At 40.6% G+C, this 20,485-nt stretch overlaps 1 protein-coding gene across 11 annotated transcripts in view; it reads right to left on the bottom strand.

Moving 5' to 3' along the window:
- Positions 1-2,438: 2,438 nt before the first annotated feature.
- LOC119901719 (rho GTPase-activating protein 12-like) overlaps positions 2,439-20,485 on the bottom strand; it is a 63,816-nt gene continuing 45,769 nt past the window's right edge. The window contains exons 3-20 of one of the 11 annotated variants that reach the window (XM_038717329.1): positions 18,185-18,454; positions 16,979-17,023; positions 14,791-14,931; positions 14,347-14,427; positions 13,540-13,668; positions 13,193-13,255; positions 12,606-12,680; positions 11,805-11,866; positions 10,864-10,945; positions 9,300-9,401; positions 8,860-8,958; positions 7,847-7,949; positions 7,361-7,480; positions 6,705-6,803; positions 6,447-6,524; positions 6,152-6,286; positions 4,828-4,933; positions 2,439-3,945 (exon numbers count right to left, since the gene is read on the bottom strand). In XM_038717329.1, coding sequence (XP_038573257.1) covers positions 3,771-3,945; positions 4,828-4,933; positions 6,152-6,286; positions 6,447-6,524; positions 6,705-6,803; positions 7,361-7,480; positions 7,847-7,949; positions 8,860-8,958; positions 9,300-9,401; positions 10,864-10,945; positions 11,805-11,866; positions 12,606-12,680; positions 13,193-13,255; positions 13,540-13,668; positions 14,347-14,427; positions 14,791-14,931; positions 16,979-17,023; positions 18,185-18,454 — 1,965 coding nt within the window. In that variant the 3' untranslated portion in view covers positions 2,439-3,770. Of the gene's footprint in view, positions 3,946-4,827; positions 4,934-6,151; positions 6,287-6,446; positions 6,525-6,704; positions 6,804-7,360; positions 7,481-7,846; positions 7,950-8,859; positions 8,959-9,299; positions 9,402-10,863; positions 10,946-11,804; positions 11,867-12,605; positions 12,681-13,192; positions 13,256-13,539; positions 13,669-14,346; positions 14,428-14,790; positions 14,998-16,978; positions 17,024-18,184; positions 18,455-20,485 lie in introns of all 11 variants that reach the window. The other 10 variants (XM_038717326.1, XM_038717332.1, XM_038717327.1 and 7 more) reach the window with 10 other exon arrangements.

The following is a 20,485-nucleotide window of genomic DNA, read 5'->3' on the forward strand; positions in this document are numbered from 1 at the left end:
AGCCAGCTAGGTGTACCTAATTAATTGGCACCTGAATGTATAATGTTAACGTTAATTCATTGCTCATTGAGATAAAAACCTTAAATATGTTCACTTGGTATTTTAATAATAAAATATTTTTTATCAGTCATTTCATCTTTTTCGCTACAAGGTTGAATTGTTAGTATGGATCAAAATTGTATCAACTTTGTTGTTCAGTTAATTTTAAACATTTAATTATAATCCAATAGTCACCCTCTGCAGCGTTGGAAAGTGTCTCTGAAAGGTTTGTCCTTTGCTTCTTGAAGGAAGGGAGTTGCAGGTAACCTAGCTAACAGTTAAGCTACCTAGCTTGGATTCACAGACCATGGCGGGAAAAATTTATAACAGTTACCAATGTCATGTGTAGTTATCCAACAAAGGTTAAAGTCAAGGGCAACTGGACTTGGTTGAAGATACTGGAAGACGTTTCGTCCCTCATCCAAAGGACTTCTTCAGTTCTGACTGACTGGCAGGGAAACTCAGCTGAAGGCTTTGTTCTCCACTTCTAGAGAACAAAGCCCTAGATGTTTGCCACAATGAGTGACACTGGTGAGCCCATTGCACAGCCATGCTTCTGTCTGTAGAATCCACCGTTGGTGGTCGAGTAATTTACAGGTCTGGTCAGGGCTGAGGCTAGTTCTGCTGTCCAGGGTGTTGTCTTGTGTTAGCCGTTTCCTTACGGTTTCTACTGCCTCTATGGTGGGGATGCAGGTGAACAAAGAAGTCACGTCATAGGATACCATGGTTTCATCTGGATCCGGTTTTAGTCCTCAAACTTTGTTTAGTTAGCTAATGTTAATGTGGTTAACCGGTTAACTTAACACACCCAAACTAATGGCTTTAGCAAACTGAGCTACCCTCAAACAGTAAGATGATTATTAGCCATATTTTTGGCCTACTGGAGACATCTCCGATTTATTGTGGTTTTCCTACTTAATGCTGTTTTTACATATGGACTGGCTTCTTTCCTAAGTCTAAACTGTAAACACTGGTGGTGATGATATGAGTCATATTGGAGGCACTTTACCGTTTACTCAACTACATTTATTTTATAAATTTTGTTACTAGTTACTTAGCACCAGCAGTATATAAAGCAATTAAAATAGCCCCACCTTTACCAGCTGCAACATTAAAATGAAGTACCGTTACACAGTAATGTATCACTAATTATCTGAAGTGAATCATTTTGCAAAAACTACTTTTACTTTTGTATATATTTCGATGCTAATACTTTTACTTAAGACTTTGTTATATCTGCTTTTACTTGAATAAAAGATGTGAAAATTCTTCCACCACTGCATCTTTATAGGCAAAATTCAGCCACCAGACAACACACATCCACTGCTCCTTGATCAAACCATTTAAATTAAAAGACAAATGTGCTCATCTTCCTCCCTTCAAGGATGAGGTGGTGAGGCACAGCAGTTCATCGTTCTCTGCCCTTCTCTCCTCAAGGCCTCTTTATTCTGTGGCTCAGAGGACACTTTCATAGGTGTAGCTCATTAGCGGGAAAATATCAGTGATATTTAATAGCATTAACTAAGGCCGCATTCCAGTTAGGTACCAGATCCAGGACCCCGCTGTGCACGCTTGCGCACTGTGCAACACCCAAATGGAGAAGAGCCAACGTTATGTTATTAGTTACTCTTTTCCTGATATGGCAAGTCAAAATATCTCCTGTTAAAAAGGTCTATTCATTTGGCCAGTTTTAGCCTTGGACAACATCAAGATAGGCATAAAAGTTAAGCTCTACCCCCAAGCTATGTCAAAGTAAATTGTAGCCATAGTGTTGTAGAGCTGCCACAGAGCACCGACACCCCATTGAAATATTATATTTACTGCTGTTGCTTCACACATTACTACACGTTCTTCACATTCCTGCTAATTATATCCATGTTTCTGTGGCACATATATATACCTGTCAGGGTGAGAATTTTTAAATAAATAAATCATAGAACATGCATAATGATATACAATGTCAAAAACAAAGTTACAGCATGGAAATTCAAATAAGAGATGTTAGGTCAAATTTATTAAACATAAAGTCAATATGTTACTCAACATTTTGATTTGCAAGTACAATTGCAACAGAGTATGTTAATTGTTAGTCAGTTCTGAAACTTTTCGTCTAAAAATGTTGGCTTTGGCGTCTCAAAGTACGTTTTCATTATTCATTCAGTATATTTTGACTTGGTGGCTCATTATTCTACTTTTCTTTATATTAGTTCTAACCTTTCTGTTTTTTGAAATGACCCTGGCGAGGATGGGTTTTAAAACTTTCATACTGGACATTTTAGCATCAAACTTCTAATTCTGGCAGTGTCACTGCCTTGATCTTCACACTCCACACATGTAGCACAAGTGGACACTAAATGAATGAATACCATAGGTATAAGAAAAACAACATAAAGAATATCTCCTTTGGAATATCTCTTGTTAGAGGTCTTTATTCCAGTTTGATAAAGCCAACAGTTACTCTCCAAAGCTACATTCACAATCTTCCAGTTACCTAACACACAGGTAAACCTCCACATCACCATTGCAGAACTCTACTCCTCACATCTGTTGGTTACACAATGATCACAAAATAGTGATTTCTCCCTCATATCATGTATTTAACACTCCAGGCATACATACTTGTATTTACTTTTTGTACAATATATATTGTCATGAAATCCATTCATACATCCACCCCCTCCATCCACATACATACACATTAACACTGTACAGATGTATCAATGGAGTCACGTTCAAAGGCTGTTCGCCTGAACATTTAATATCCACGAGTCAAGGAAAGACACAGCTTAAGTACCTTTTGTTATGGTTTTTTTTTTTCAAGTTGATGTTCTGACTACTGTAAGAGGATTTGTTCTTAAAGCCAAATGGAGAAGGTGCAGATATATATTACAGAGTGTTAACCTCTTATGTGTTCAGACGACCCCGGTCCAGTATTTCAGCATGGGGGAAAAAAGTAAGGGAGAAACAGATTCAGAGTGATGGAAAGCGTTAGAAGGGGAAAAACATAATAAAATAAAGAAAATGTAAATGAAAGGAAAGGGCAGAAAATGTTCTTTAACATATAGTCCCTAAATAAAAAAACCTCCAAATCATCCCTTCTTCTCCTTGTTCTAACTCTGTTTCTTAGTGTCTAAACATCTAAGGCCAAGTACAGCAGTTTGGTGTCTTCTGTTGGTTCCCCAGTGTGGTCTATACAGGAGCCTATACACGTCATAGGATATACAGTACAGTACATACAGGGTGCACCTCCAGCTCCAATACTGACTCCTCCTCTGTAATAGAGGCTACTGAGGCTCATTCCTAGGCGGCTCCTTTGGTCTCAGTCAGTCTGTGCAGTAGTTAGAGGCTTGTTTGGCCCATGTAAGTAGTTTTAGGAATCCAGTGTTGGGACAGGAGGACATCACCTTTGCAGTAAAGTGGCACAAATGCAGCTGCAGGAGAAAATAAGATACTGAAAAGTGCAAAGAGTCTAAACTTTTTGGTCACTAGTTTGCTATGTTTTGGTTCACAACATGCTTGTGTGGCTTTGGTCCGGAGGCTGTAAGCTGGCGACCGCAGGTTATTTTTGAGATGAGAAGAGAAGCTGCCCAGGGCCGGATTTGGACCGGGCCAAGCCAGGCACGGCTGTTTTTGGCAGGGCCATGCTGGGTTAGGAAGAGCTCTGCGTTGGGGGACAGAAAGAGAGAGAGGGGGGGAAAAAGAAACAGAGGCTCATCCTCCGGCGTCTAGTTCTACCTGCCGAAAATGTTCTCGTACTCCAGCAGTATTAGTTCCACTATCTGGTTCTGGTAGACCATGTGGATGGCCATGTTGAAGGTCTCCGTTTCAGGCCGCAGCAGTGTGGGGCCGAACACGATGGCCACGCTCTGGGTGGTCATACGGTTTTCCTCGCCGTGGTCGATCACCCTGGAGGAACAAGAGAGAGTTAAATATTGTAGAGTCAAATATTAACACTCTACAGGCCGGTGAAGTGGAAATAAACCCTGACAAGAACATTATTTATCAGTCAATAGATTTTTTTCCCTCATAGAAATAGTCAATAATGTTTTACGTGTAGAATCAGGTCTGTAATGCATTATAATGTATAATGCGCAGCAGAATCTAAAAAACACTACACACAGAGTAATAAGTAGAGAGAAACTTTGACAGACAAATGGTGTAAACTAAATAGACCACTTGCTGGAATGGACCATGTGGATGACCCTCTATTTATGTCAGTCTCAGTACTTGTCCCCTGCAAGGCTGTAATTATAGTCCCTGGTTAAATATCACTAAATATGTAGAAAAGGATAATTTATAGGTAAATAAAAATACATTTCAATCTCTGTATCTCTCGTCAAATTATTCGCTCTGTAAACAAAAAACAACAATTCTGATAGTCAATGAATCATTTAAAAGTCACTTATCAATTAAAAGTGCCGAAACATTCAGATATAAAAAGTTGTTGCTTTCCTCAATTTATATGAATGTAAATTAAATATCTTTGAGTTTTGGACTGTAGGCTGAACAAAACCAGGCGTATACAGACGACCCCATGAGCTCCGGTACATTTGATGGGCATTTCTCACCATTTTCTGACATATTGTAGACCAAACAATCTGGTAATTAACAGATCAATCTAAAATATTTGTGTTGGTTAATGCAGTTTTGAATCTCTGTATATGAAACACACTGTTTTCATGTGTAGGGAGTGGCGCCTAGTCGTTGTGATTCTGTAATAAAATACTTATGGTTTAACCTCTGTTCTGGGGAGAAGTAGAAATCAATAAAAAACAGTGTTTCTCTTACTTCCTGAGGTGTTTGAAGAGAGCCTGCATGGTGTCGTGGTTGGGCTTGGGCAGCTGTCGGACCAGCTCTTTGATGGACTGAACTCGTTGCTTGTAGTCTGGACTCTCTGCAGAACAGAAACAATCAAACAGTAAACAATCTGAGCCACCATAGAGTTAGTTGCCTTTATATTTAAAGCCCCCCTCCAGCCAGTTTTAACTGCCGTTTTTGGTTAACGTTCTTTTTCAAACAGAGAATAGGGGTGTGGTTAATAGTCGGACGTAATCTATTACCATGACAACGAAAAACTGACCGGCAGGAGAGTTTCGCTAACGATATGCTGTGTTAACGTCACTACACCTTACTGTCTGGCAGGAGTAGCTATTACTTACCCATGACAGAAACTAATATGCGAGTATCAGCTGTTATCAATCATACAGTCGATGGTCCTGTCACGCACTGCACACCATAACTCCCAATACGTTTCATGGTGCGCTTACTTTACCGCGGGGGTGTGGGGGGTCTATTACTCTGTTGAACTGTATGTGAAAACGTCTGATACCATTCCCTCCGCCGATGCACTGGTAAAACGTCAGTCAGTAAAATGCATGTTGCAGACTGTGTATAAGACGGCGGCAGGTGAAAGTGTGACACGTTTTCTGTCATCTGTCCTTCAACACCGCACTCACAGATGCCATAATGAAAATGAACAGCACCCTAAACCAAGAGGAGGAAATGACATGATAATGATTGGTTAGCTAGCTCACAACAATGTTTATCGGTTTGATGCTCTGACTTAACGAGGCTCGACAGTTGTTTTACGAGGCATGACAGGGCGCCTGCGCAAGCTTGGAGAATGACGTACGACTTATCGAATTACTATAGTCATACGTCACAACCCCGTTTTAACAACTAAGAAACTTTGAGCACAAAATTAAGCTATTTGTGAAAAAATATTTGACGATATCAACACTGTGAGGAAATATAATAGAAATGTCAAAATAAACTGGAGGGGGACTTTAAATCCTTTCAGCCCAACTACCATCTTATAGTGTTTTACTAATGCAATGGGTAATAATGTCATTAAATTTTAATTGGACAATAAAATAGAATAAAAATTTAAATCAAATGTTTCACTATTAACATCTTCCTGCATTGTGTTTGAATACCGCAAGTAAGTTCAACAAATTCTCTCCATGAGGAGCTCCTTGGGGAGGGACATACTGAGCTGAGGACCGTCAATCTTGACAGAATTATGATTGGGGGTTTTGCAGTTACAAATCCGTTCACTTCAGACTGAGAGCTGCTGCATGAATGAATTGCAGATACTTCTGGAACAACGTACTGATGGCGTTGACAAAGTCGTTGAAGTAAGTGTAGGTGAAGAGGGGCTCCGGCAGCTCTCTGAAGTACATCTTTAAAGCTCCGGAGGTCACGTGGATGTCCTCCCACTTCCCGTCTGCCAGGTTCACCTTCTCATCTGGGAACACACACAAACCCTTTAGTCAGAGTGCTATCCACAGACATAAAATCTTACGGGACCAAAAAGACCAGAAATTCAAGTCAGAATACTTCTTAATAAGCTTTCAGTATTTTAACATTACTGCGAAGAGAAGCTGTTCCAGAAAGCAGTACCTTACCGTGATTGACAGCAAAGCGTAGTTTTTGTATGACAGCCAGGTTCCCGCTTACTCTGTACAGCCCGTCTACACTCAAACCTGCAGGGGGATCATCAGAGGAAAACACTGACATCAGTTATGTGATATCAGAAGCTTATCCCAGTGTTTGTTTTCATTTGCTTGCTACCTATGAGGCAGAAAACCCCACCCTTCTTTTACTACAGGAAGATTAATAGAAACTAGTTTCCTTTGAACTCAGTGACACATATCTGAACCCACCATTGTTCTCCACGTGGTCGATACACATCTTGACGAAGCCCGGCACTGTGCTGTTCTCCTTGCTACACAAACTGGACAGACTGCAGCCGAACACCTGATCTGAAGACAGAGACAAATCCACAGTCACACAAACACAGTCCAAGGTCCTTGTTTTGTTGCAGTATGTTTTATCGACGCTCAGATCTTTACAGTGGCCGGTGAAACCAGCCTGCCTGTGCCTCGTTGCTTTCTATTAGAGATAAAAGAAATATTTTCTTTCTGTGGGCTCATCATGAATGACTTTAATTATACGACAAAGTCAATCGAACTTTTCCTGATTCCTGAGAGCAAACATTAACATTAAATTAAATCATTAAATAAATAAAAAAATTGTATTATATTATTAATAGTATATAAAAAGTTAATCCAATTTATTTGTACAGTTTTGGTATGTTTGGTGTATGATAAATGTCAAGACACAATTGATATATCCAAAACACAGACAGACAGAAAAGGAATCAAATTATGGTTGCCAGTTTGTTAGATTAACTGTTGCTGTCCTGTAATACTGTTTTGGATTCCATATTATCCCAGGAATCCTAAGAAAAGTGGGAACACTGAGCCTTTTCACAACGTGCAGTTTGTGTTTCTAAGTGGATCTCGCCGCTCTCTGGTACCTTTGATGTATCCCTTGTCTCTGACGGCCTGCAGGGTGGGACGGCGGGTCAGGAACTTCTTCAGCTTGTGTTTGGTCTTCTTGTTGTCGGAGCAGTCCGTGCTGACGGAGGTCTTCAAGGCTGCAGTGGAGAGATGGGACAGGAAAGTGTTGTCCACCACTCGTCTTAACACACTGATCGCCATGACGGCCGATCGATGCTTTGAGGGGATTAAACTGATAAGCAAATGTTTTATAGGGCAAGTTTGACACATGCGGCTCAGAGCCAAACAGAAACTTCGTACTTTCATTTTTAGTCTTGTATCGTGTCTGTGCCCATGTATTTGCCCTGCTATCATTTGCTTTCCTCCACTTCATTCAACTCCTAAATCTTTTGACTTTTGGTGATTTATTATCAGTTTAACCAACATTTTACTTTACTTTTTAAATTCCGCAAACATGGTTTGTGTTCATATATCAGTTTGATACCACTGAACACCACACAGACCTCTGCCTTTCTTTGAATCTCTGTGTTCCTTCTCTTTGTCATGTTTCTCTGCACCAGGCGATTCCGGCATGTCCTCTTCAATGGCCTCATCAGACTCCCAGGCCTGAGACACACACACAGAAAAAAAGATACTGGTTGTTAAAACGACTACCTGCTGCTACCTTTGGACTCTCAGAGCAGAAAAACAACAAACTTGATATGTTGATTACAAGTGAAGCCACATGGATATGAGTGAGTTGACCTTAAAACAAATGACATCTTAACTTCCAGGGTTATTTTTCAAACTATTCTCATTTTTGCAGAGTTTTTCTGTTTCAATTTAGTCTTCATATTCACAGTGACAGGGTGTCTAGCATTTAAGAAACAAACAAAACATAACCATTGATTCAATGTCCAACATTCCCTCTTTATTATCCTGAAAACACCAAATATTTGTAGAGCATATTGTATTTATCACTATTTATCTTCTCAGTTTGAGGATACAGAGAGGATAAAATGAGCAACTAGTGTTTAGATGGAGAGTTAAAGGACATCTGACTTCAAATACAGTATGTATTTTCATCAAAAGTGAGCAGTGACCACTCTGTTTCTCTTTTCAACAACCTGGCACAATCTTATACCCCGCACCCAACCTATCTCACTGTGGGCTGTATTCATGATTCTGAACTACTGTTCTCAGTTGAAGCAGACCAGTGTTGCCAGGCTACTTTTTCTATGATAATTTGGCAGATAAAATTGTTTTGGGTGGGTTGTGATCATTTGGGCTACTTCTTGTAGTTCAGGGGGTTTCATCCAACCAAATGTCCAGCCGTATTGCAATAAATCTAGCTCTGCTGTCCTCCGGGTAGTATGATTGATATTGACAGGGCACTGAGTTCAGAACATCGGGCTACTTCTAAGACTGGGCGGGTTTTCAGCTCTAGGCTCTGACTGGGGTACTTTTTGTCAGTCCAATCTGGCTACTCTGGCAGAGGCAGACATTTTGGGACTGGGTGAAGTGTGTTGGTCCTCACATGGGTGCTGATGGTGTCCTGCAGCGCGCGGAACCACTCAGTGGCTGTGCCTTCGTTGTCTGACTGGATCAGCAGCTCTGTGCCCTGCCGAGTCTTCAGCTGCAACCAGGAGAGAGACACAAAGTAATCAATTCCAACCACCGCCTATGTAAACTGTCTTTATTGTTTGTTTTCTCTCATATGTCCTAAGTTAGTCTGATGGTTCATCAATTAATAAAATGTATATGAAGTATGCTGGAAAGTGTCGTTTTTATACGAAGACATTAATATTTAGTGTAAGGGAATTTAACTGCTCTAATCTAGGAAAGGAGTACACGTGTACCAACGGGGAAATATGTCTAAAACTACACCTGAAGGATTTTTTTGTTTGTATTTGAGACTTTTCAGTGCTTTATTTTAGTCTGAGAAAGGACATAACCTCACTCTGAGCTCTCTCCCACCTCTATAACGTGCTTCTTGCTGGACTTGTCCTTGGATGCCCATTCCACCGAGCCGCCCCTCAGATCCACAGTAAACTCTGGTTTGGACTGACCGCCTCCAAACTGGACAGACAGAGAAAGCAGATTAACACAAACACACCATTTAACAATTTTTGTAGGTGAGACAAAAATATGCTATTTTGATAATGGAGGACACGTACAGATTTTATCTTTCTGCTCAACTGCTCTAACCTCCAGGATAGCTCTGGTAAACAAATCATTGTGACATGATAATTGCATTTTGTTGTACTGGATTGTTAATTGTTTTGCGATGTTGTTGTGAAGCACTCAGCTGTTTGAGATTTGTCCTTAACTGTAGTGTATTGTGTTGTTGTTATTGTTGTATGTGTCTGCCACAGACGCAAAAGGAAAGGAGCCAAAAGGATGATAAATCAAAACTAAGTAAAAGACATGCATATGTAAAGGGATAATTCTGGATTAATGTGAAAGGTTCCATTGAGGATCCCTCTTTCTGAAAGAGTATGGTATACATGCTGGATTTAAATTATCAAAATTGACACAAACAAACGCTGCAACTATTCCACCCTGAGAGCCCTTTCATTGCAGAAACGTGAGTTTCACATAAGCAAGGGAGTCTGTTGAGTTTTGATGCATTAGCCAACATACATGCAACTACAAACTGAGTAATCCTGCATTAGTGTCATGGCCTGTCTAAGCGATCAGAAAGAATGACACCTCTACAGACCTCATCATCATCTCCATAAAAAGTACCGTTACCTAACTGCCTGTAATGTAAAATAACAATGCCACAGAGTAAAACGATTTTTGCAAGTAATGACACTGTAATATTGTCCAATCTTTGCCCCATGCCAGTGACTAAACACAGAGAGGGGTTGGGGTCAGAGCATGGCAGACAGGAGGGAGGTGACATGCAGAGGAGGAGAGAGAAGCCCACAAAAGGAAGGAGGAGGCACATACAGAGGAGGCTCTGCCGAGCCCAGAGCAGCCATAGGAGACAGCAGGACGTTTCTTAGCAGACCGTCTCCAGTTACTCAACAGTGACAGGAGAAATTCAGGGAAGGAGCCACTGTGGTAGTATGGCTGCATGGAAGGATGGGAGGGGATGTAGACAAGGAAGAATGGGGAGATGAAGCCAAAGGTAAAGAGATGGAGGCATGGAAAGAGAAGGACAATGAAACATCTAGAAGAGAGAAACTTTAACCCCAATGCCCATCCACTGGCAGTTCTAAGCACTGTATTGGCAAAGCATAGCAAGTGGGCATACAAATTAAACCCTGCCGAATTAAAAAGGCACAGCTGTACATCTTGTCAAGAACGTCATCTTGACTGGTTAAAACAATCAGGCTTATTTCCTTAATCAGTCTTAAACACGCTGTTCTAGGAATTTCTTCAATGTAAAAGAGCAGCACAGCACAGGGACGACAGACTGTTCCTCAACCTCTAATCAAAGGATGAAGAAAGAAACAGTGCTATGTGCTTTAGTCTAGATGGGATCTGCCGAGCTGACATGAAACAACCTCAGGAAGAGGTTTCTGTCACTAACCCAACTCGTCCCGCCTCCTTGGCCTTTGGCAAACAGCAACGTGGATCCTTGGAGCACAGTCCAGGAAGAAGTCCAGTTCTTCCTGCAACAGATAAGGTTCATAAACACTCTGAGGTACTGAAGGTAAATCTACAGAGACCTTCCAGAATAACTACTCAGCATTAGTGCAAAAACACAATTGTGACATGTCTAAGTCTCGTTAAGTCCTGTAAGTAAAAATAGTAGACTTAGTAATCTTGGGCAGGTTCTTAAGTTTCTTGTTTACTTTCCTAGTTTAAATAATTTGCACAGGCAAAATTACTGCATAATAAATTAGTACTTGTTTTGTATATTTTGTATTTGGTAAAAGGAGATATTTATGCAGTGTAAAAGTAAGAGACAGACTCATCATGGAACAATATTGGCTTGGCATTAATGCTTTGTTCTTCTTCCTTTTCTTCTTCTTCTTCTCCTTCTCTTATAATTAGAGTGTAAATGCAGACACTAACAAATACATTTTGAACTTGCCCTGTGGAGTTTTGCTCTAAACAAACAAAAGTTGTGTTTACATTCCATGTTGTGTTTATCCTTGAGGCCAAACATGTTTAATGTATTTCCTTCCTCATAAAACATTTGCAAATGTGACGTTTTGAATCATTTAAAACTTGCAGTGTTTCCATCTATGTTTACTATCTTATACGCTTCTTTTTCCTTGGCTTTATTGATAGGTTACCACCACCAACTGATCTGTAGAGTAGCATGAAACAGCAGGACTGTACTGCGTCGCTCGTGTGCTCATGTTAGTCCTTGTATGTGCATAAGATACAAACAATGCAGGGATCCACTCAAAAAGGCATTGCTCCATAGTGTTACTTGAGGTCACAAGGTTCATTTAAAACCATCACACAAATGCACAATACTGTAATGTCACTCAGCATTGGTCTAGTTTTGGTGCTACTCACCGTACTTTCTTGCCGTACTCTGTGATCTTTGTCACATTCAGAATGCCACATCTTTCAGAAGGCTGGAGAGAAAAAAAAACACTTCAGGACTTAGTCTGAAGAAGCAGATTACATTACATCATCAATCACTTTAACTAACCACAGCAGGAAGACAGGAGAGAAAGCTGCTGTAAAAACTAAAAACATCATCACTCCATTATAAAAACACCACCACCAGCACAAATACCCCGCCACCAGAACAACACAGCTTTCATTATTCCCACTCTTAGAAGACAAGTGACTAAACACTGTAAAATTCACACAGACATCAGATTAAAATAAATTGGAGAAGCTAAAAGGTAAAACTACTTGTGCAGCATTTAGCCGATGGCCTTTTGTTTCAGATTTTGAAACACAGGGGAATTTTTGGGGCAACACAGACCATCAGTGCACCCAGCAACACACCCAACAATTAATCCAAACGTTTGTTGGCAAAAAAAAAAAAAAAAATAGCTCTGTTGTGATTCTAACGAGTCCGAGCTATTTCTCAGGCAACGTTACCCATCAGCACTGCTTATTAACAGGGATTCTACACAGGCTCGGGATCTAATTTACTTTCTTTATTCTTTATCTTTACTGCAACAAACATCAGAATATGTGAGGTAATTGTATACTGGAACGCAACCACTTTATTTTTCATACCCGTGTAGAAACCCTGCAATAGTGCATGTGCCACTGCAACCAGGGGCCAAGTTAAACCCCTGCAGGACAGTCCCTAGTGGGTGGCGAGGAGACGCATTGAAGTGAGGGGTAATTACTAACAGAGGAAGGGGGCTTAGGAGACGGAGGGCAGGAGTCAGTGTCAGGAGAGGGGGGCTTGGGGCCCGGAGGAGCGTCCTAGTGAGGAGACATGAATGAAAAAACACACTGTCACATCGGCTAACAACAGGTTAACGAGAAGATGATGAGAGGTTAAGAAGACAGACAGCTAAAAGAGTGTGATGGCAATTAGCAGTGAGATTATAATGCTGTAAAGTGTGTCGAGTCCAGGAGGCACCAATGGATTATTAATTCGATGTGGAGGCAGGTATTTACCATAGTGCCCACGCTACTACCACAAATTACTTCATCTTCAGAATTATAAAGAGAATTAATTTCTGAATGGTTGTGGCCAAACCCTCAAATACAAGAAGTTCATCAAGTTCAAGATTGAATGTTCAGATTTGTGGTAGCTTGATTTAAATGAACAGGCTCAATCAACTCAGGGAATCAGGTGAAAACAGGTGAAGTTGACATGAAGATGGGGGATGTAATTATTACTCCTCTTATCAGATTATTATCATGCAAGCTGATTGTCTGCTTGGATTTAGAGAGGAGGCTCTGATTGGTCGGTCCGACAGACTACTGACTTGGTGTTTGTACGGGTGTAGGCGGGCAGAGCCTGTGCGGAAACGCCTGGTTTTTAACAGCCACTGCAAAGCAACCAGTCTACATCTGAAACTCTGACTTACCAGTGAACACATCATATAACAGCTCCATCTGCAGCACACTAATTCTGTACAGTAGGCTTTGAAGTCAATACACAGATAACATGAAGCACAACTGGTAGGTGTTAAAGAAATGGATTATAAAACTATTAAAACGTTCTTGTGCACGCTGTGGAAATTTTCACCGGCGATTTCTTTTGCTAGCGGTAAAAAAGAGTTAACAGCAGACGTGGTTGTAAGTCTACTGTTTGCAGATTTAGGTGTCAGACCTTGTCAATGGGATCGTGGACGTAGGCGCTGTGTCTCCACTTGGTCAGGACGATGGGATCCACGTGTTTCCTGTCCAGACTGCGACTCTTTGGAGCGTCTCCAGACGGTTTGGGGGGGGAGAGGTTGTACTGGAGAGAGTGAACATTGAATTTTACTGCGTCAATATACTTTTAATTTTACCGAATGAAAATATATACACGTTTCACCTAAATATAACACGTACTTTCACTCAGTTATAACTGAATATGTGTAGCTGATTCTGCCAAAAGTAAACATGATCTTATTGCTTAACATTTATCTTATTAAGTTATAAGCACAGCATCCCCATTAACAGAAATCTGTGAATACGACTTATCTACTGAAACAACGCCAGCTATTCAAACACCTGTGCTAAAAGGGAATAATCACACAACAGTATCTCACTACAGTGCAGGGACTGTGCGCTTCATCTTCAGAATATTGCATTTTAGTACTAATACTAATTTAACTAACTAAATAGGTTTTCTTAACTGTCAACTGATAATTTCAGTAATTTACCAAGTGAAAACGCAAACATTCACTGGTTTGCAGCTTTTACAATGTGAGGGCTTTTCTTAATCGTCTCGTTTTGTTTCGATGTCAATTGTCTCTTTGTGTTTTTGGACTGACCGTCGGAAAAAAAGGAAATTGAAGAAGGGGCTGTGGGAACTTTCACATCACATTATTTTGGGGTATAGAAGAAGAAATGTTAGTGTTACCCATTTGTGTAAATTTGAGCCGTACACATGCTTACGTTTCTCAATATAAGGATTGCTACGGAGTTTTACCTTTGGCAGTTCCCATTCTGACCTTGAACCATCTGCACTGTAGTAATAGGGTCTGCCCTGGTCATCAACATGTTTTAACCACTGGTGTTGCAAACACAGACAAGACATAAGACTCATTACTGTGAATCTTGACACATTACTTTACACCAAAGCATTTGTGCAATCATATGCAACTTAAAACCTACTTAGCAACAGACAAACTTCATTTTTTGTGTTCTTCATCATATGTAATATTGCAAATGGATCATAAAGCTGTGGTAAGTTTTAAATGTGTTCACTCTGTGGCGTTAAAACTAACACTAATCAGTGTGGATGAAACATTTGAGTGGTGCGCTATAGGGGGACATTTACCACAAATCAACCCAAAATCCGCTCCCACATGCATTCCCAGAAATCCCCAAAGCAAAGACAGAGCAGATCAATCCAATCCAGTGCAGCCGTTACCTTCTCATTAGTATAGTCACTAATGTACAGCGTGTGGCCTTGCTCGTCCATCTCCTCCGACCAGCCGCGCGGCGGCGAGCCATACTGACTGTCTGACTGGCTAGAGTAGGTACTGAAGCAGGTGTCCTCCGACGACAGAGGCTGGAGTCGACCGATGGAGAGTGAGAGGAAAGGAAGGAAAGATGGCGAGAGCGAGAGAGGAGTGTTCTACCATCAACACACAGAGAGGGTGAGAGAGAAAAGAGAAGGCATCTTTCACCATGGAGTTACAGAGGAGAGGAGACAGGCACCCAGAACCAATAAATCATCAGAAACTGCCCACCACCACTTTAATACGGTATAGAGAAGCAGAAGACCAATCAGAGAGATACAAATTACTAGTGTTCATGCTTGATTTTGGACAGTATGTCTACAAGTGGCTGCTGCAGTGTGACACAGAATAAATGTAGTGACAGTGACTGCTTTCTGCCTGTATGTGGCAGTGTGGTACAGCCATTTAATAAAACAGAGGCGAACTCAAAATCAGAGATGGCTCCCAAATGACTCAGGCTTATCTGGTATGTCACAAAGTGTGTGTGTGCTTGTGTGAGAGAGGTGATCATAAAAAGTACACTGTAATAAATCCACAATGCAATAGGATGTGGAGAGTTATTCTGGCGAGGGTGTACACAGTATAATCGAGTTTCATGTCAGAAAAAAAAAAAAAAAAAAAACCCAACAACTTTCATTTTCTCTGAGAAAATCTCCTCTAACAATCTGTCAGTGCTGAAAGAACAATTTTGCAGATGCATCGCTTTGTCTGCATATACAGCACTGTTAATCACCAGGCAGTCACAATATGTGACAAAGTACTGGCATCCCATATTTGTTATCTATTTAATATCATTCTGACTCATGATGACTCAGTATACAGTCGGGTTCAAAACAATAGCAGTGTGTTGAAAAAATTTAGTACAGTAAATCCTTTATAATAGCTTTTATTTCCATACACACAAATACATTTGGAACACTGCCCATTCTATTCCAAATCAAAACATGAAAAAAATTCCCTGAACTAGCATTTAGTTGTATAACCACTGTTTCTGAAAACTGCTTCATGTCTGTGGATTTAGGTATTCCATCCCAGGACGACTGGATTACGTTGCACAGTTCCCCTGCATTTCTTGGTTTTCAGAAACAGCATTTTTGATGTCACCCTACAAGTTTTCTACTGGATTAAGGTCCGGCAATTGGGCTGGCCCCTCCATAACATTATTCTTGCTGGTCTGGAACCAAGATGTTGCTCGTTTACTGGTGTGTTTGTAGGGGTGGGGGGAAAAAAAATCGATACAGCATAGTATCGCGATATTTTGCAAGGCAATATCGTATCGTAACACGAACGTCAAGTATCGATCTTTTATTATATAAATTGTACACGAGAATGATCCCTGGTAAGAGATAAACATGACCGACACCATAGTATGAGAAACATCGCCGTATCATGATGCTTGTGCGGCCGTGCTTCACTTTCTTCATGGTGTACTGCGGCTTGAATTCAGTGTTCATTTTAGCTGAGCTGCCTATCATTATCTGCACTTCTTTATGTTTTCTTCTCTCAAATTAAACTTTAAATCTAAGAACGCTGTTCTTCTGAACAATGTCTTGAATGACCCATTTTACTCCAGTTGTCCGACTGAAATGCACTATAACCAGCATGTACAATATTTGCTGCCTTCGTCCTGAAATAAGGGCCATCTGTTTGACTTTTTTCACAGAATGAATGACCTCACTAACTCCACACTATTATTTTGAACACATCCCTTTCAATGAATGATTCAATTACACAGAATCAGCAGCGTGCATGCCATGACTGTGGGTCTGTTGGTTTTCTATTCCTCTATTACACCTACTGGTAAAGTATTTGCCATGTTCAAATAGAATTTCTACCAAAAACAGTGACTGATCTGTTTAGTGAGGTTGGACTGCTATTATTCTGAACACAACTGTATCCAACTGTGTGTGTGTGACTGTGCTTGTCGGAGTTTAGACAGAAAACAATTTTGCAAATTCAGGTAATTTCGGCTTCATTCACCCTAGGATCTTCACTGTAATTTATTTTGTTAAAATTAAGATTAATTAAATCACAGGGTAAAAGAGTTAATAACTGATATATACTCCGTTCAGACAGAAAGCAATGTTTGTTGTAAACCTCGTCTCTGACATTCAGACAGGAGGGGAGATCTGAGTCACCAAGCTGAAATGACAGTAACACACTTTACGCATTGACTGACCAGGTGTTCATGTGTGAAATAACAGAGGCCAAAGCACTTTGCAACTATTTTCCACACGTTCCTCAAATTCCTACATCCTCTGCTTTTAGAAAACAACTGCACTCAAAGAGTTTGTTGGTAAGAAAGATGTGTTTGCTGTACTTGTGACAGGAAGTTTAATTTACCAACTACTCTACATGACACAATTGGTTGCTGTGATTGGTTGTACATCCATCCAATTGATTCCAGAAGCACTTTTGGTCTGCGGTCGTTGACAACACTCCTTGGAAATCAAAAATGAACTGAGAAGATGACAGGCTAGGGCAGCCCTACTTTCAGTGAAGCAACTTAAATCAGGATCAACATGTGATCAAACTGTGAAATTTACATTGACTCAGCTGGTTTTAAACACACAAGAAGTGTGGCTACCTGTGTGTTACCTGTAAATGCAATCTTTTAATTTCTGTAGCATTTCTCATCATCTCTTGCACCAACGACTACCTGTAGCATTACAATCCCCCCCTCACACTTTGATGTCAGCTCATCAGGTATCCACATTTGAAAGGTTTGACATAACGGGTGACACATTCTCTGAACTTGCTCTCAGTTTTTATGCTAGAATAAGAAACAGTATAAGCTATTTAAAAAAAGAAAAGATACTGTTTCACTCATGTTTTACTTCCTCTCACTGTACCGCAACATGTAAATAATGTTCAGTTTTAAGTAATGACATGTTTGCTATCAATCAAGGCAATCAACCAGTTGTTTAATAAAGAGACACTGGGCCTCATGCAAGAACGTTTTTGTATTCTTGTCTTAACTTTCTCTAACTTTTTTTTCGTACATATACAATCCATTGACGAAAAACTTCGGTTGGGGAACGGCACGCTAATTGCACAGGGTTTCTCATGAAAATGGTGAATGCAAGCCACTTAAGAACAAATCTGTGCATATGAGTGGTTCTTGCATAAGGCCCATTGTTTTCCTTTGATTATCACTGTTACAAAAAGTTACCTTAACTGATTTATTTGCTGAAGGCAAATCAGAACTGTGTGAGTTGTCTCAGGAAATTCCTTATAAAGATATATGTGAAAATAAACTGTGTATGCGTGCGTTTGGGCAAACCCTCAGTACATGATCCATACCTCGGAGCTCTCTCCCACGCTGTGGCTCTCTCCTCTGGAGCTCCCGATGCTGGTGTCTCTGGCTCGGGGTGGCTTCCAGGTCCTCTCCTGGGTGGAGCGGTTATAGTAGAAGTGCCTGCCATTCTGGTCCTTGTAGGTCTCCCAGTCGCCGAGCACGTGGATCGGGGAGCCGGAGGGGAAAGGGGGCAGGTTGGTCTGGGTGATCTTCAGTTCCTGGAGGTTGGTGTAGACAGGAGACTCGGAGCGGCCCTGGCCTGACGAAGATACAGTCTGATGGGAAGAAAGAAACAGAGAGAGGTGGAACTGTGAGTCATCTGTAAGTGGATGTAAGTCTGTTATATAATCAGGGAAAAGTTCATCGACAGTGAGTGATGGGCCATGATGTGAGAAATGCACAGCTTTCAGAGTCTAAATCAAAAACTGCACCTGCCAACTGATGGACACTTTCATTTAAAAACACCACAAAACGCCCTCAGAGCATACATCAAACACCTCACCCCCACACTGTTAATGCCACGTTCCTACTGAGCTCTACATGGAGTCAATCACCTAGCAATGTTTCTGCTGGACACTGAGTGGTATTTGAGAATAAAAGGGAACGGCTGAAGTGTCAAGTGTAGTTCAAGCTGACACAGCCACTGTTGGCCTTAGAGGAGCAGAGCACCGAATGAACTCAGAGGAGGATGACAGGGGAAGGAAGTGCTGTTGTTATATAACTGAGAGTGGCAGGGACTCACGTCAGGTAGAAATAAGGAAGTAAAACTATCAAAATGCATCCCAAACATTGGGAGGACAGTTTGTCCAGGCTCGTCCTTACAGCTGTGAAACAAAGACAACTACAAAAGTCTTTCCTGCAGAAATAACTCAAAGATATACAAGTATTTCATTACATACAGGTTCACGAATTGAAAATCAAAATTGCATGATTACAAATGTTTCAATTTATTGTGGGTTCTGCCTGATTATATTATTATCATCATCAATATTTGAGGACTAAAATGGCCACACAGCCCAAAACAGAATTCATACATGAAGAACAAGGCTCATCAAATTTTATGCTGGAACCATCAAATGATTGCCACTTTGCTTGAAAAAGAATCAAAGAATAGTGTGGTTATCAAAATAGTTGTTATTTCATAAGTATTTTAATTAACCAAATATTTTCTAAATGAATGCCTTCAGTAGACTGATAGCAAGCTACCATCTTACTGTCAGTGTTTAAATGATACACGCTGTGTCGTTCCTTGAAATCTGGACTGAATCAGAAGAAGTACAGAGAGGTACTGGCTCAGGAAAAATATGAATTGCATTTCAGGTCCTGTTTTTCTTTTAACAATAATGTGGAAGACCCGGTCTGTTGACAGAGCACAACCTCTAACAAGTTACTAATACATTGCAGAAATGTTCCTGTTAAGCAGAAACCAGACCAAGTAACTAATAGCTAATTTTGGCAGGTGACCAAATGTGATGTGACAAAGAGTGAAATAAGCTGGTGAATGTGGGTATGAATTACAACACTATGAACAACTATGACAAGTGAACATAGAGTTAGTTCCTGCCTACAGTTGAACTACAACATTTCCAAGCTGTAGTGTAGACAGCATGCTGCCTCTAATGACAGAGCATCCATCTTCAAAACCCTGACGCACGACTGATCCACTCAATGGGCTGCTTGTCATGATTATTTCATGCTGACATTACAAAGAAGCTGCTTGGTTGCAGAGCGACAGGGCAGAGAGAGTCATAAATAATGCCGGTGCCCCAAGGCCTCCTAATACTGGCTCTGTGATGCTTTTATTGCACGGGGATCAATAGGGATGAAACGAGCAGGAGCTGAGCAAACAGCTGGAGGTACCCACGAGAATCGATTATTCAGTGGAGTACGAGAAGGCAAAGAAGCGTGCTATTCAATACAGTATCACAGCACGACAAAATAAAGGTGGAGTGCATATATTATACATAATATATATATATACACACATTTATAATATATGCACTCCACCTTTATTATGTTACATAATTCACTGTAGTTCTGCCTGTTTTTGAAAAGTCTTGAGAAGCCAGCAGTTGCCAGAACGCCACTGGTCAGAAAGCATAAAGAAAGCAGAGAAACTTTCTTTGCTAGTTCTACCGTCAAGCAAAGCACTAGACTTCCCAAGTAAAAGACAGCTTTTTTACCAGAAATGCTCTGTTCTGCTATTGTGCAAAATTGTAGACTGAAGCAAGGTGCAGCTTAAAAGTTAAGTCAGGAGTTGAAAATATAGAACATATTACCTCAGGCGGTGAGCACCTAGTAAACAC

The sequence above is a fragment of the Micropterus salmoides genome, unplaced genomic scaffold (assembly GCF_014851395.1).
Source record: "Micropterus salmoides isolate LMB-PRFRI ecotype aquatic unplaced genomic scaffold, ASM1485139v1 Ms_hic_scaffold_14, whole genome shotgun sequence".
Lineage (NCBI taxonomy): Eukaryota > Metazoa > Chordata > Actinopteri > Centrarchiformes > Centrarchidae > Micropterus > Micropterus salmoides.